Source organism: Eucalyptus grandis, chromosome 3 (genome assembly GCF_016545825.1).
Source record: "Eucalyptus grandis isolate ANBG69807.140 chromosome 3, ASM1654582v1, whole genome shotgun sequence".
Taxonomy (NCBI): Eukaryota; Viridiplantae; Streptophyta; class Magnoliopsida; order Myrtales; family Myrtaceae; genus Eucalyptus; species Eucalyptus grandis.
Window position 1 is genome coordinate 59,464,488 of NC_052614.1, and position 14,595 is coordinate 59,479,082.

Genomic DNA, 14,595 nt, shown 5'->3' on the forward strand with positions numbered 1-14,595 from the left:
TATAAAGGATCAGCAATGGTTTCTTTTCGAAACCAGTGGGCTCCGTCCAAACCACTACCCTCCATCATATATTCGAGCAGGTTTCCAAAGCCTTCCTTAACACGCTTCTCTCTTTGCTCCTCGTCTGGAGTATCGAATGTCTTCAGCTTCTCTAATCTCCACGATCTAGAAAAAATCCTCGACGAAATCGAAAAGAGAACAAAAAAAGAAGACATAAGCTTAAGCCATGTTGGGCAAGAGGCGGTTCATCGGGAAGCTGTCGGACCTGCTGATCCCCGGGCCGGGCTGCACCCCGACCTGGCCGCCGCCGCCGGCAGCCCCAGGACCCCGCTGGACCTCAAGCTCCAGTCGCCGAGGTCGCCCCGGGGCCCCCGGGGGTACGACCTCGGCGGCGTCGGGCTCGGCATCGTGGCGGCCCTCGAGCGGTCCGGCGAGGTCCCGGGGAGGCACTGCGTGTGCAGCCCGCGGGGGGCTTCCGCCGCCGCCGCCGCCGCCGGCGGGAAGGGCAAGAGGGGGTGTGCTGCGTTCGTCGGAGGAGGAGGTGGTGTCTTCGACGGCGTGGAGATGGATTGCCAGGAGAACTACACGTACGTGACTTGCCACGGACCCGGCAGGTCCTTCACCAAGGTGTACTACGACGGAGGTCTAGATTGCCCGGGCGAGCGCGAGCGGTCTTGCCCCGCCGCCGCCGATTACGGCGTTTCGAGAGAGCCGGCGTCGAGGGTCGCGAGGGAAGGAGGAGAAGCAGAGAATGTTCCGGTCTATCCGTTTCTAGACTTCCTCAGTTCTTGTCACCGGTGCGAAAAGAAGCTCGACGGCGTGGACATCTACATGTACAGGTACTGCCGCAGATCCACCGTCTCTCTCTCTCTCGCTTCTCCGATCTTAGTGTTCCATTTCGAGAGCAATGAATTAACGATTCCTTTGATGGGCAGGGGAGAGAAAGCGTTCTGCAGCGCCGACTGCAGGTCGAAGCAGATAAAGGCGGACGAGGGGAAAGAGCGGACAGAGCGGACAGAACGGAAATGCAGGAACGAGGCGTCGAAAGCGGCCGACCTCTCGAGCTCGCCGTACACGAAGGGCCAGATCTTCTCGACCGGGATCGAAGCACTCTAACGCACAAACCCGGAAGATGGGAACGACCCTCGTACATATTCACGGCATAATAATATATATGACTATACGGAGAGATTTTTATCTTGAGCTTTGCCTTTTTGAGAAGAGAGACCAAAAGAGAGGATGGAAAATTTTTGCTCGGATGTGAGGGAAGAGCGAGAGCGCCAACTTACTGTAATGAAACATCAGGGGCTCCCAGGAAGAAATACAAAACATTGTCTGGGAGTCCCCTCTTATTTACTTCGCTCCTGATGCGGGTTCATACCTAATTCGACGCAGTCGTCCGTCTCAATATGAATTTTAGGTGCAATGGCTCCTTCAAACACCTGAAAAAATTTCCTGTTCATGACGGTTCAGATAGTTCGCTCCTGATCTTTCACTCCAAAAGATAAATGACATTTGAAATGACATTTTTCGAGAAAAATCTCGAGCATAGTCGACTCGTGTGGAAGCGATGTTCATCCATACGGAGATGGATATTGCCAAGATACTCCATTAGGGGTGTTGTTCCTCAAGACCGATGAATCACAATTGATCTAAAGGGCAACTCTAACTAAGATAAGCACTCTGGTTTTGCTCGGACTTGGCTGCTGCAATTGTGATCGAAACGGAGCATGGAAGGGGGAGATTTTGCGCAGACTTGGCTGCTGCAATTGTGTGATCGAAACGGAGCATTCTGTTTTTGCCCAGACTTCAATTGTGTGATTGAAACCGAGCATTCTGTTTTTGCCCGGACCTGACAGCTGCAATTGTGTGATTGAAACGGAACACGTAAAGGAGAAATGAAACCAAGCATTCTGTTTTTGCCCGGACCTGACAGCTGCAATTGTGTGATTGAAATGGAACATGTAAAGGAGAAATGAAACCAAGCATTCTGTTTTTGCCCGGACCTGGCAGCTGCAATTGTGTGATTAAAACGGAACATGTAAAGGAGAAATGAAGGATTCAAATCCACAACTTTTAAGAAAATTAGGATGGAAGAAAATAAAAATTTAATTTTAAATGTGAAGTTTGAAACCTTACAAAAATGTAAGGAAAAAGTTTGAAAGAGAAAGAGGATTGGGATGGAGACAATTTATTTTCAAATGTGAATTTCGACTCACGCCTTGTAAAAATAAAATGTAAGGCAAAAGTTTGAAAGAGAAAGTAGTAAAAATAAAATGTAAGGCAAAAGTTTGAAAGAGAAAGTAGGAGTTGAATAGACCCAAAAAAAAAAAAAAAACCGAGACATTCAACAACTTTGATCCACCTCCAGCCCAAAAAGAGAGAACAACTTTTGATCCACCAGTCATCTTGGAATTTAGCAGTAAATCAGAGTAAAAGTTCACTTGGAAATTGCACGCCAGCTCAAATCAGATAAAGCCGAACCCAAGCATATAACTTTAAAATTTAAAGTACCAAAGCCAGAGCTAATAGCACAGACGATCACAACAGTCGAAGAATCATAGGGAAACATAAGTTAAAGCAATCTGAATTCTACAAGTAGCAAATACGGTATTAACAAAGTAAAATGCCGAACAGTTCTTCGTTCTTCCAAGACTTATTTCTGCTTCCAGATCATTATACAGTAGGGGCAGAATCCCATCTCATTATCTAATGGTAATACATAAGCTGCTGGGTAGTCGCCACACTCGGAAACCCGCCATCATAGATTGCCTGACTGGCTCCCGCAGCACCCATTCCCATGGCTGCCTGTTTGAGTATGTGTTGACCCTGCGGGTGCATAAGGGCTTGCATGCCACCCATCTTGCTCAGAGCCATTTGCCGTTCATAAGCAGCCAGATCAGTGGCAGAAAAGCCTGGTATGTGTGCAATAGATGGTGGTGGAAGAGGAGTGGAACTTGTTCCTGGTGGCGTTGGTTTGTTACCCCAGGAGCACTGCAAGGAATAGAGGCCAATTAATCAAACCATCATTCATGTCAAGCATAGCGACAACGTATAATTGCTCCACTATCAGAAGTCAGGCAACATAAGCAAAGTGCAATAACAAGCAAACCAATCTTTGTCCCCATCTCTGAAATACCGTCCATACCCATTATGGTTGTCACATTAGATAAATATTGGGCCAAGAAAGGCAGTTGGATAGTAGATTCCAGTTGTCATTCAACTCAGTACAATATTGCAGATGATAAAAAGGACAGGTCCACCAATGAAGCTAAATGTACTGATGTATGCAAGGAAACTAGCTTTCCTTAGTTTGGGGATGCCTCCAAGGTCATCAGCAGCCCCCAACAAACATGGTCCTATTCTCCAATTCTTGCCTTCTCAATCATAGCAGTGCTCCTATTCTTCAAAGACTGAAATCTTTCTATCTCTTGAAAACATTTTCGATAAATGTACAACTTGCATAAGAGATGGGCCTCAACAAATTATCCAGCTGTAGAATAAGAAACACTTGGACCCATGAAATGGGCGAGTAGTAGTTTTTTTCTTTTTCTTTTTTTTTTTTTGGAGAAAGGGTAACAGTAGTTCGAGTGTTGGAATGAGATGCTGATTTATAGTTCAAGTGTTGGAATGAGATGCTGATTTATCCTACCAGAAAATTTTAAGCATAGGGAAAGTACGGAATATATCAAATTTAAAGCTAACTTTTATATCTAAATACCTTGATTGGTTTACCACAGAGAATGCGAGCATTTCCCATCTGTATGGCCAGTGCAGCTTCAGCATGTGAGCTATACCTAACAAACCCAAAACCTTTGTCGCGTTGCACCCGCACATCTTCTATGACCCCAGCACCAAGGGCATGAAAATGCCGATGCAGATCAGCTGAAGTAACCTGCAAAATCACCAATATGACGTTACACAAAAATTAAAAAGGAGATGATTTAGCTCTAGTACCCTCTAGTTTGACAGATCTAGTGAATCATGACATTTGCCATCCAATCGGCAATCAAAGACAACTGAAATCAATATCTCACAAGTTAGACCAAGAAATCAAAGCAAAACTCAGAAGATGAGTCAGTTTCTAAAACCTTTGACTGTCTTTAGTTCTGTCATCACCATGAGGTAAGATGTTCTACACTAGATGAACTTCATTGATATGAATAAGCCTACTAACAGAAAATTTTGATATAAACATGAGCAAAATGAATCTGGACCAATATGTGGTCTTAGCCACAAACAAAATAAAATGCTTTCTATCCAAAGACACAAAAAGACAAGCAAGAGAAAGATAAAAAAGATGTAGCTAATGGCAATGGATCACCAAGAAAAGAGGGGGAAAAGACGAGACGAAAAACTTAAAATGGTCTAAGAAAAAGGGACCAAATCCTTGCCTCAGGAGCAAGATTGCCAACATAAACAGTTGTATATTGGGGATTGTTCTCTGGAGCATCATCACTATTCCTCTCTTGACCATCATCTGCATGGTGGAAGGAGAATGAAAAAGGAAAAAAAATAAATCAAAAAAATACTTACCACCTCGCACTTGGAAAGTAACATGACAAACTTAAAAAGGCATCAGGCCTAGTGGTTTGGTGGAGGGGGAGAATGACAAATTGTTTGACTCAGCCATGCAGCAGAACCAAATCATAAACAGCTTATTAAGCACTACAAATTGACACCCAGTGTCTATCAGATTCTAAATGACTCACGCTTCTGTGTAACCACACCGATCCCAACATTGCTACCGAGATCTCAGGATTTGCTATATCCACCCATAATAAATATTGATAAAGGTATTGTATAAAATCTAATAAAATTACACACACCATCCAAAGAAAGTTACCTGATGTTCCAGTTGTTAGCTCAACCACACTTTTGGCATCACTCTGTTTATCATCACCAGAATTAGCACCCTTCGCTGCCCAGTTACAACGTATTTGACGACTTCCAAGCCACTTTCCTGCAATATTAAAATGGATGAATTGCATTGAATAGAAGTTAGAAACAAAGAACTAAAAATGAATCGAATGCACAACCGATCTATTCAATGCTGGAATCAGACCTGCTATTAATGTGGGTAATTCTGTTAAGTATAAGATAGAACAATATACAGACCATCAGTTTGATTTTCCAAAGTGATTTTCATAATAGTCAAAAGCAAAGAATCATTAAATGCTCCTTCATCCCTCCGTCCACCCTTCCACTAGTATGAATAAAAGAAGCGATAAGGAATTTTGTCATTGAGTATATCAATCAATCATATACATTTGATGCTTTGCCATCAGTGAATACCTGAGAATGAATCGAATGTCAATACCATAAATGCCAGTCAACTACCAACAATATTGAGACTTATTTTCATTCCCCCCAACTACCCTACAAATTCCAGAACTAAAGTTTTAACACTCAATTTATTAAAGGAAGAGATGCTAATTCAAGCCATATCTAGATAACATAAGACTAAAAATAAAAATATGAGTCCATGATTGTATGAACAAAAAAAAAAAAAATCTCTTCCCATAAAGAAATATCAAAAAGGTCTAACCCCTCAAATATTTCCTCAAAACAATCACAAATTTTACAAATGAGCCAGAGCAAAAATTAAATTTGAATGATACAAAAGAATTGGAAAGGAATTCACATACCATTCAAATCATTTATTGCACTCTGAGCATCCTGTTCACAAACAAAGTGTCAAATCATGTATAAATAACATTACACCATGATTAGAAAGTACGCTTTTCAAAAGGATGGAGTATATTTGTAGAGCAAAAGCAACATTACAAAAGAAATTGAACTATGTACCTGCTGATTACGAAACGAGACAAAACCAAATCCTCTGGAACGCCCAGTCTTTTGATCCCACATTACCCTTGCATCTCTGCAAAAAGTTGAGTAATGTCGTAACGTCAATATACATACAACATTGTTTCAATTGTAGGCCACATATGTGTATATCTTCCCATTCGAAATCACCAAAAGATTGCAAACATGCAAAAGAACATATAAAAGAGCAAAGCAGGGAGCTTACGAACAGCTTGAATAGACAGAGAAGCAAGCAAACAATGTCGCATCTGTAACCTCTGGGCTCAAATCACCAACAAATATATTAAAATGACCTGCATTGAAAGAGGACACCCATCACGTGCATGCAAGAAACATACTACCCATCTGCAGGGCCCTATGCTATGGACATACTAAGTACAGGACATATTCATTATACTACATACCGGATGTGTCCTCTCTCTGACTGCTAGCATACGCCCAGTTGACTTTGATTGGTTGTCCAAACCTGCCAGCAAATCATCAACATACAAGGAAAAAGAAAACAAACAAAGTGGGCTTTATTTCTTTCTGGACTTACAAATGCCTTCCATTGAGAGTCACAATGGAAAGAGCAGCAGATCTTCTATCAAAGTAGTCCACAAAACCATATGATGACTACAAAAGTACAACAATTAAACCAAAAATCAATACAATGGGCCACTACCAACAAATCAAACCGTGAAAAGCTCCATCAATAAATAAATACAAAAGTAAAGCAATGGCCACCAGCCATAACACAAATTCCAGACAATTCTCCAGAACCAAATCGAGGCACAACCAGTGTAGTCAAAGGCAAAAGTGCAGTTAAGGTGCTGGGACCCTAAAATGGCTAAAATGAAAAGGGGAAGGCAAAGTGCAAGTCCGAGAGGAGCAAGGCACTATAAAGCAAAACTTTTTAGCAGTAATAGTGTCTTTATAGTGTCAAACAAGAATAAACTTTACATATTATAATACAAACTATACCTAAAGTGTAGATAGTGTGCAAAAAAATGGTGCACTTAGCCATAGAGATGGAGTAAACAGTAACACGGACATTATAATGTCATACAGCTTAAAAGAAAACAAAGTCAAACACCAACTTCTTAAAAATTACTTTATTCTATTAATTTTTTTGGAGTCCCTTTTCCTGTCTATCTTTTGGAAAGAGAAGGATAAATCTCTCTCAAAAGAAAGACTCCTTAGGGTTTCCATACAATTTGCATCAGGCAAGCACCTTGCACCCCGTGCACCTGATGGCTTAGGCGAGAAGGGCATGCACCTTGTTAAGGGAACCTCCTCTAGACATAGAGGTGAAAGCCATCACCTCGCCTCATTTTTACACCTAGGCATATGCCCTATGTGCTTTGGACTACTTTGGGTTCAACTTCTTTGAAGGAGTCCCCAGGGAACCTATGCAAGTCTGCTTCTTAACATCCTCGAGTTGCAAATGTGGCCACCGGGATGGAAAAACAAAAACTCACCTTCTCTTTTCTAATAAGCTTGCATCCTTCAATAGGACCAGTGCTTGAAAAAACCTCTTGAAGTAGGGGTTCTGTGACCTGGGGGTGGATGTTTCCAACATATCTGCAATAGATCATCAGATTAAATGAGACAGAAAGCTGCATAACCATATCCATTTAAGGGCACAAACAAGTGTAGCAGCCACCCAAAAGATGCTGAAAGACTTAATGAGATAAAACAAAAGCTGAAAAGCAGAAAAGAAGAGCTAAGAAGCAACTAAAGGAAATAATAAAAACAGACACTCACACACTGCGGCATGAAGTTGAGTCAAACCCAGGTGGCAGATTTCCGCTCAAGATAGGCTCTATCTGCTGAAAGACCAAATGTCAAAAATACAGGATCATAAAAAGAGGGAAAAAGACACTAGACTCAACCAAACAAAGTCCTAGCACAAAGTGGCGCTCCTGCTCACATGCCTGAATGAAGAATTAATTAAGATGACACTTGAACGTTTAACTCAATATCACATTTATATCCGGTGCAATTGCAAACCACAGAACCACAGCCCCCCTCCCCTGCCCCCCCAAAAAAAAATCCAAAAAATCAAAAAGCATCTTGCAGTTGCACTGAAATGACAAGAGTAGCTCGGCATAGCCCGTTGTGTTAGTCATTCCGTAATGCTAAACTACGAGACAAACATCACAAGCATTTCCATCTACTCTAAAGCTTTGAAATTTAAGAAGAAAAACCAAACAAAAGGACGAAATTCCAACACCCATCACAGGAATTAGTCTTTCCTGGTCGACACCACAAGCAATTCGATCATCCAACCAAAAACAGGCTACCATACAGAAGCTTCTCGCGCAGCAAGAACTCGAATTGATCAACAACCCGACGAAAGAGAACGACAACCCAAATCACCACACCCGCCCCGCGCATTACTACTCCCAGACTCATTCCACAAAGAATTCATCGTCAAAGCAAAACCCAAAATGCGGCGCCATCGCCGCAGCCGCAGCCCCATCGGGCCCAGCTCCCCGCACCGAAAATCAAGAAAATCAAAGCAAAACGAAACCCACCAGCACCCAAAAATCAAGAAAATCAAGAAAATACCTGCGGAGCACCCAGGAGGCCGTGATGGTAGAGCGACTGCTGCATCATCGCGTGCTGCTTGAGGAGCCTCTGCTGCTGCATCTTCTCCGAATCCCCCTGATGATCTTCTTATCCCCAAAAAAAAAAAAAAAAAAAAAAAGGACCCACGAGCAAAAATAAAAATGAAAATTCGAGCCCCTAGGGTTCGCAGGAGATGCGAAGAGGAAGAGGAAGATCGAACGAAAAACGAGGTGGAGGAAGGGAAAAAAAAAAAAAAAAAAGAAGGAAGAGGAAATTCGAAAAGAAAAGGAACAAGGAGATGGAGCAGGAGGAGGAGGAGAAAGGGGGAAAGAAGAAAATGGAAGAAAACCCTCGAAAAAAAGAGAGGGAAAAAGAAAAGAAAAAAAAAAAGGAGATCGATCGCAGGGAGCAGAGGGAAGAGAGAGGACGATGGCTAAAGCAATGGCGGCCTCTCCCCCTGCCCATTTATATAGGGGCTTTTCTCTCTGTATATTTTTATTTTTATTTTTTTTTTTTACTCTTCATTTATTTATTTTATTTTATTTTATTTTATTGTAAGTTGAGGTAATACCACAAGAAAACCTAAACTGATATATCCCAATAAACTTATAATAAACTTACCATTAATTAATTTTCATTAAATTTTATAATCAAATTGCTAAGTTACATGATAAGTGGAGAAATTTAGGATTTTACCGTTCGTTTATTATAAGTGTATTGATCGGTGGTTTTTCATATTATTAATCAAATTTAATGCAAACTAATGCATGATGAATTTATTACAAATATATAATTTTGGAATTTTTATTATTATAGGTGTATTGATTTGGGATTTTTATAGTTAAAAAATTAATTTATGATAAATGCATTCGGAATACCCTTAGATTGATTATACATCTCATGTGTTTGTATGATATTCTTGATGTTTATTTGTATACATAGCAAAATAATATAAGTTCAATTTGATATGGTGCTAATTTATTTTTTACTTCAAAAAAAGTTCATACCGTGAAAAATCCCGAATTAGTACACTTGTTACAAATTCATAACATACTAGTTTTTAGCCACTACAAACTGGTACACCTAAGAAAAATAAAAGGTAAAAACTTAAATTAGTATATTGTTATATATTATCCAACTCAGAAATTGACAATAAAATTTAATGGAAACTAATTAAGGATAAATTTGTACTAGTTTGGTTGTCAAGTGATAAGAAATTCAAGTGGATGTTTCAAGACTTTGTAGATTCTTTGTAGATTCCCAAATTCAAGAGGAGGTGCAATCGAGTTAGCTATGCTGCATTCGAGATCATCTTTGTAGATTCTCAAAACGTATCATTATACTTTTTATGTGATGACATGTATTAGCATTTTGCTTGTGATTGGGTAGGATGAGGCAAATTTGAATTGAGCTACATCATCATTGATAGAATTTGTGGATACAAAGGGAAAATTCCCAGCCCATGGTATTCTCATTTTTTCACTTAAGGGTCTAAAATAAACCTTATTTCAGATAAGGGTATAAAATGATTATATCAATCTTAAATAATGCCTAAAGTAGATATGATTGTTTTAAATAAGGGCCTAGCCTCACCAACCGACAAAAATTTCAATTGATCAAATATATTTTCGTCCTAACATAATTTCAATTTAAATAGGTTAAAATTTTTATTAAAGAAAACAAAAATACAAGCTGAAGGGCTCCCTCCTACTTATGTTGCCACCCATCGTCGATGGAGTGATGACAATGGCTGGCCAGGCCATGAGTGCTTGGGCGAGGGTCGACGGCCATCACTGACTAGAGGCAATAGCCAATAGGCCCTTACTAGAAAGGGGAGAGAGCAGCGACCCTCACCCTCTCCCATATCTAGGCAAGGGTCCCCCACCCTAGCCCACAACCCCTAGATCTCGCCGCCCAAGTCAGGGGCACTAGGTGATGGGGTGGCAGCCACAGGCAAGTGTCATGATTGATCGATCTAGCGTTCCTAACCTGTGCGGCATTGGGTCATAACCTGTGCGACATTAGGATTTCTTCAAAGCAACCTTTCTCACACTCGACTCAAAGGATTTTTAAGAGAAAGAAACTTTAGAAAAAGAAACTTTGAACTTGTATTTCAGTTGATACAATAAGGGGAGGAGACCCATTTATATACAAGTACAGGAGAAACCATATTCGTAGATCTCTTCTCAATTTAACAATAGAAATCGTATATCCCCAACTACCTTCTATCTGTATTTATTATATAATTGTACATTTACCGAATCACTCAGCCCCAGAAGTATTTTAGAACATTCAAGAAAACCCTAGGACTTAGGGACATCAGTCAAGGGTCACTCGTTCCAATGATGGGTCATGCCCGTCATTTAAAACCCTCTTAGATTGTCCCTTCCTTCGAGCCGTGACACAAGAAGGAGCCATCCCTCCCGTGTGAGTTCTTCTTTTTAAGTTTTAATTCTTTTTGTTTGTTTTTTATGGAAAGAAAAAAGTAGAAAAAGAAAGAAAAAAGGGGAAAAATTAAAAATTAAAAGATGAAATTGCCCTTTACCAAATAGTAAGTACAAACCTTTCATTGAGATTGATATAGTCACTTTGGACCTTACTTGAAAAAAAAATCATTTCAAGCCATCATTTGAAAAATAGGAGCACTGCAAGCCATTATTTGAAATAATGTTAACCTCATGCTCTTATTTAAGAAAATGACGACACTTGAGACCCTTATTAGGAATTTTCCCTGGATACATAAGTCAATGAAAAGTTTTCAACTTGTCAAGGCTACCTCGCCCCCGAGTATTAAATTAACCAAAGAATTGCTTCTTCCTTTTTTAATAGTGGTATAATTGACAATATTTGATGAGGAGACATATTTTAGAACTTTTTGAAAATGAGGTCCATTGTACTTTATACAATTATATAGAGTGGTATAGATGACATTAGCACTCTTTCTCAACTATTTTAAATCATTTCAAATCAAGCGACTCCATGGAATTGGGAAATTCATATTACACCGATATTCATTCAATCTTAAAACTTTTAATTTGACTGCAAAAATTGTCAATGTCAGAGTCGATCGTAATCTTGACGATTGATGTACGTTAGCCATTTCTATTTAAAATTGGTTTGAAAGGCAATATTGGTAAATCATTAGAAAGTTGAGAACTAAACTGGCCAAATGTAAATATTTATTACTAAATTGGTAAGTCATCACTTCCATACGATAGATTTTAAAAAAAAAAAATTTTCTCATATGGAGTTTTTTTGGTAACCCGATGTAATTTTCTCATAAACCCTGGAGTTTGTAAAAATGTTAATTTGAAGATTCCAAGTTTTTCTCATATGGAGTTTGTAAATGTTAATTCGAAGATTCCAAGTCGACAACACACATGAGAACCGAACTTAACATATGGTTTAATTGAGATTAGCAATCCATTATAACTTCGGGTTTATTTAATTTTCACTTATTTGGAACGTGTAATGACTTCATTCCAATCGAATTAAAACGCATCAAGGAACCACCCACAAAGTTATTAAGGGTGCAAACGATAACTATTATGGTAAAAAATTGATTTTTGGAAGAAAAATATATTATTCTATTTCTATTTCTAGATGTGTTTTTAAATAAAAAACCCATTTGATAATGATACAAAATTTCTCATTTTTGACCAATGGTGATCAATAGTGGTTGGTAGCGACAAGTAGTGGCGATGGCGGCAACAACAGCTGAGGTGGCGGTGACCAACAATCGGTGATTGGTGAACGACGACCGGTGGATGGTGGCAGATGGCGAGTGGCGAGCGGTGGCGAATGGTGGCAAATGGCGACTAATGACTAGCCACCGGTGGTGGCAACGACTAGCGACCGACTAGTGTCCGGTCGGTGGCGATCAACGATCGGCGTCCCGAGAGGCGGCGGGAGGCAAATGGCGGATAATGGTTGACGGTAATGGATGGATGACCGGTTTGTAGTAAGATGAATGATAAGAAGAATTTTTATTTCTCATTTTTATTCAAAAATAGAAAAGTAAAAAAAAAATTACTTTTGATTTATGTTCTAAACCTATTTCTAGAACAAAAATCTATTTCAAAAATAGAAAAATGAAATAATTTTATTAAATGGATTTCTATTCCGAAACAAAGTTTGAAATGAAAAATTATTTTTGGAAAAGAAATTTTGGTTTGTCATGCACCCTAAATCCAAGATTTTCGGACAATACCATCCGGTCGATCACTGATGGACCATGGCCTGCTCAAGAGGCCTGCCCATTTCATTAAATGAGCCCATTGTGAAATCCTTCCATTTAGGCCGGTTGGTCCGTATTAGCCAAATGTGAGTGCCCCAGTCCAACTAGACCGGCCCATGTCGGGCTCTAGCGAGAGGCTGGATCGGTCACCAGCCTCAAATGCACAGAGCAAAAGTAGACCCTACTACGTCGACGTCATTGGCCCTCGACCTCTTGGCTCGAGAAACGCAAGATTTGAGGTTCGATTCACGAGTTGATGTAAAAACCCTTCCAAAAGTGATGTTGCGAGAATGTGATTTTGCTTGAAAACCTCAAAAGCCTCAAGTGCAGAACATGTCAAACTGGCCAACCTGATTGGGAATAAAGAAAGAAGATGAGATGAGCCCTTGCGAAGTTTCAGCCCATTTTGGATGAATTTGCCCACTGCAATGCAAGGTTGGTGTTGGAGAGCCTTTTTCATATTAAGAGAGAATGGGCTTGAAGTTGTGTGAAATGACACTTCACATGATGATGAACAAGCCCGGCCCAAACTTGGCAAAATTCATACTTTCGCATATCTCTATTTGATCATTATTTCGGAAGCCGATGGTCCAAGCTAGGGACCACGACGCAACGGCGATTTCTCCCGGCCCGGCGTTGCCTATGTTGGGGTTATGATTCATCTTGTCTCTCCACGCCCAAGATATCATACATTCATATGTGTATGGATCAAAAGGCTTGCTTTTATCGATGTTATTTAACGTGCCATCGCCTCGTTAATCAGCATTGTCATATAATTATCTTATTTCAGCTCGTTGCAGTTGAAATTCATGCCCATAACTCTATCTGTATTTGTTATGTTTCTGTTGAATTCATCAAAATAAATTATATGAAGTTTTTTTTTTAAAATGATTATTTGTATTGCACGAAAATAATGATTACAAGTAATTATTTTTAAGAAAATATTTTCAAATCATTCTTTAAAAATTTTTTTAAATTTAAGAAATGGAGCCTTTGACTTACAAATGATATTTAAAATTCCATTCTCGACATATTCGAGCCATCTTTCTCACCTATATTAAAAGAAATAATTTTATTTCCAAAACGGTTTTTAATTTCAAAAGACACAGAAAGAATCATAATAATGTATAGTTTAGTGGTACCAAAGTTCGAATGGGTTTAAGGTTTAACTTTCTTTTTTTATTAAAAAATTAAGGGTTTGACTTTTGAAATCCGTAATCTCCCAATTCCTTTTATGTTCTTCGATAATTGCTGAATTATTATTATTATTTTTTGCAATAGCCCAGCTTTTCTTTTCCATTAGTATTGCTAATTCAACTTTTTAAGATCAAAGATGTGGACTAGCTTTATGCCGAACCTACCTTTCTTTAGTTTCGTCATTTCTCCGTCCGTGAATCAAGCAAATCTATTTTGCAGTTGTAATGCAAAATTCCCCACAAAACAAATTAACATTGGACCAAATAAGAAAGTGAGATGTGAGGAAGTGTTTAAGAGACTTAAAATTTAGTTCAAAGCCTTACACTGATGGTTCTCGGTACAAAATCGAGAACTGAACCAGTTCTTTAATTTTTTTGCTGGAATACTAAACTAATCCTCGAGTGAACTAGTCTATAATAAGTCAAGTAAGGTCAATTCAGTTCGATTTTTTGGATTGAACCTGCCCGATTGCCTGCCCATTTTTTTTATTCGACGAACAATCTACGCAACTTTTCCAATAACGAAGCTTCCTAATTACCTTTTCATTTGTCTTGACGACTACTGGAGTGAAGCTTGCTTCTTTTGACGATGAATCGACCAATCTTTTTAGTGACTGAGGTTGGTGACTTGTAGTCGTAATTAACCAGCCACGCTTAGCGTAAGTTACCTTCCAACTTTGTATACAAAGCATAATGATAATTTTTTTCCCAAGCATAATGATCACTGACAACGAAGTAAAACAACTAAAGTAATGTAAAAAATTCGAGAGCGACATTAAC

At 39.4% G+C, this 14,595-nt stretch overlaps 2 protein-coding genes across 5 annotated transcripts; one reads left to right on the forward strand and one right to left on the reverse strand.

Annotated features, from left to right (window-relative positions):
* LOC104438012 (FCS-Like Zinc finger 14) lies at positions 1–1,441 on the forward strand. The gene is made up of 2 exons (XM_010051076.3): positions 1–839; positions 936–1,441. The coding sequence occupies exons 1-2, from the start codon at positions 16–18 to the stop codon at positions 1,114–1,116; spliced, it is 1,005 nt and encodes a 334-aa protein (XP_010049378.2). The 5' UTR covers positions 1–15; the 3' UTR covers positions 1,117–1,441.
* Positions 1,442–2,468: 1,027 nt separating this feature from the next.
* LOC104438013 (oligouridylate-binding protein 1) lies at positions 2,469–8,812 on the reverse strand. 4 transcript variants are annotated; one of them, XM_010051079.3, is made up of 12 exons: positions 8,383–8,812; positions 7,576–7,637; positions 7,290–7,392; positions 6,368–6,444; positions 6,234–6,295; positions 6,035–6,122; positions 5,809–5,884; positions 5,649–5,679; positions 4,847–4,963; positions 4,395–4,480; positions 3,722–3,895; positions 2,469–2,994 (listed from the first exon to the last, which is right to left on the reverse strand). In XM_010051079.3, exons 1-12 carry the CDS (start codon positions 8,461–8,463, stop codon positions 2,710–2,712), a joined length of 1,242 nt encoding a protein of 413 aa, XP_010049381.1. In that variant the 5' UTR covers positions 8,464–8,812; the 3' UTR covers positions 2,469–2,709. The 4 variants fall into 4 exon arrangements, with proteins under 4 accessions (XP_010049381.1, XP_010049379.1, XP_039166016.1 ...); XM_010051077.3 differs by having other exon boundaries at positions 7,576–7,640; positions 8,383–8,744; XM_039310082.1 differs by lacking the exon at positions 6,368–6,444 and having other exon boundaries at positions 8,383–8,472.
* Between the last annotated feature and the right edge of the window lie 5,783 nt (positions 8,813–14,595).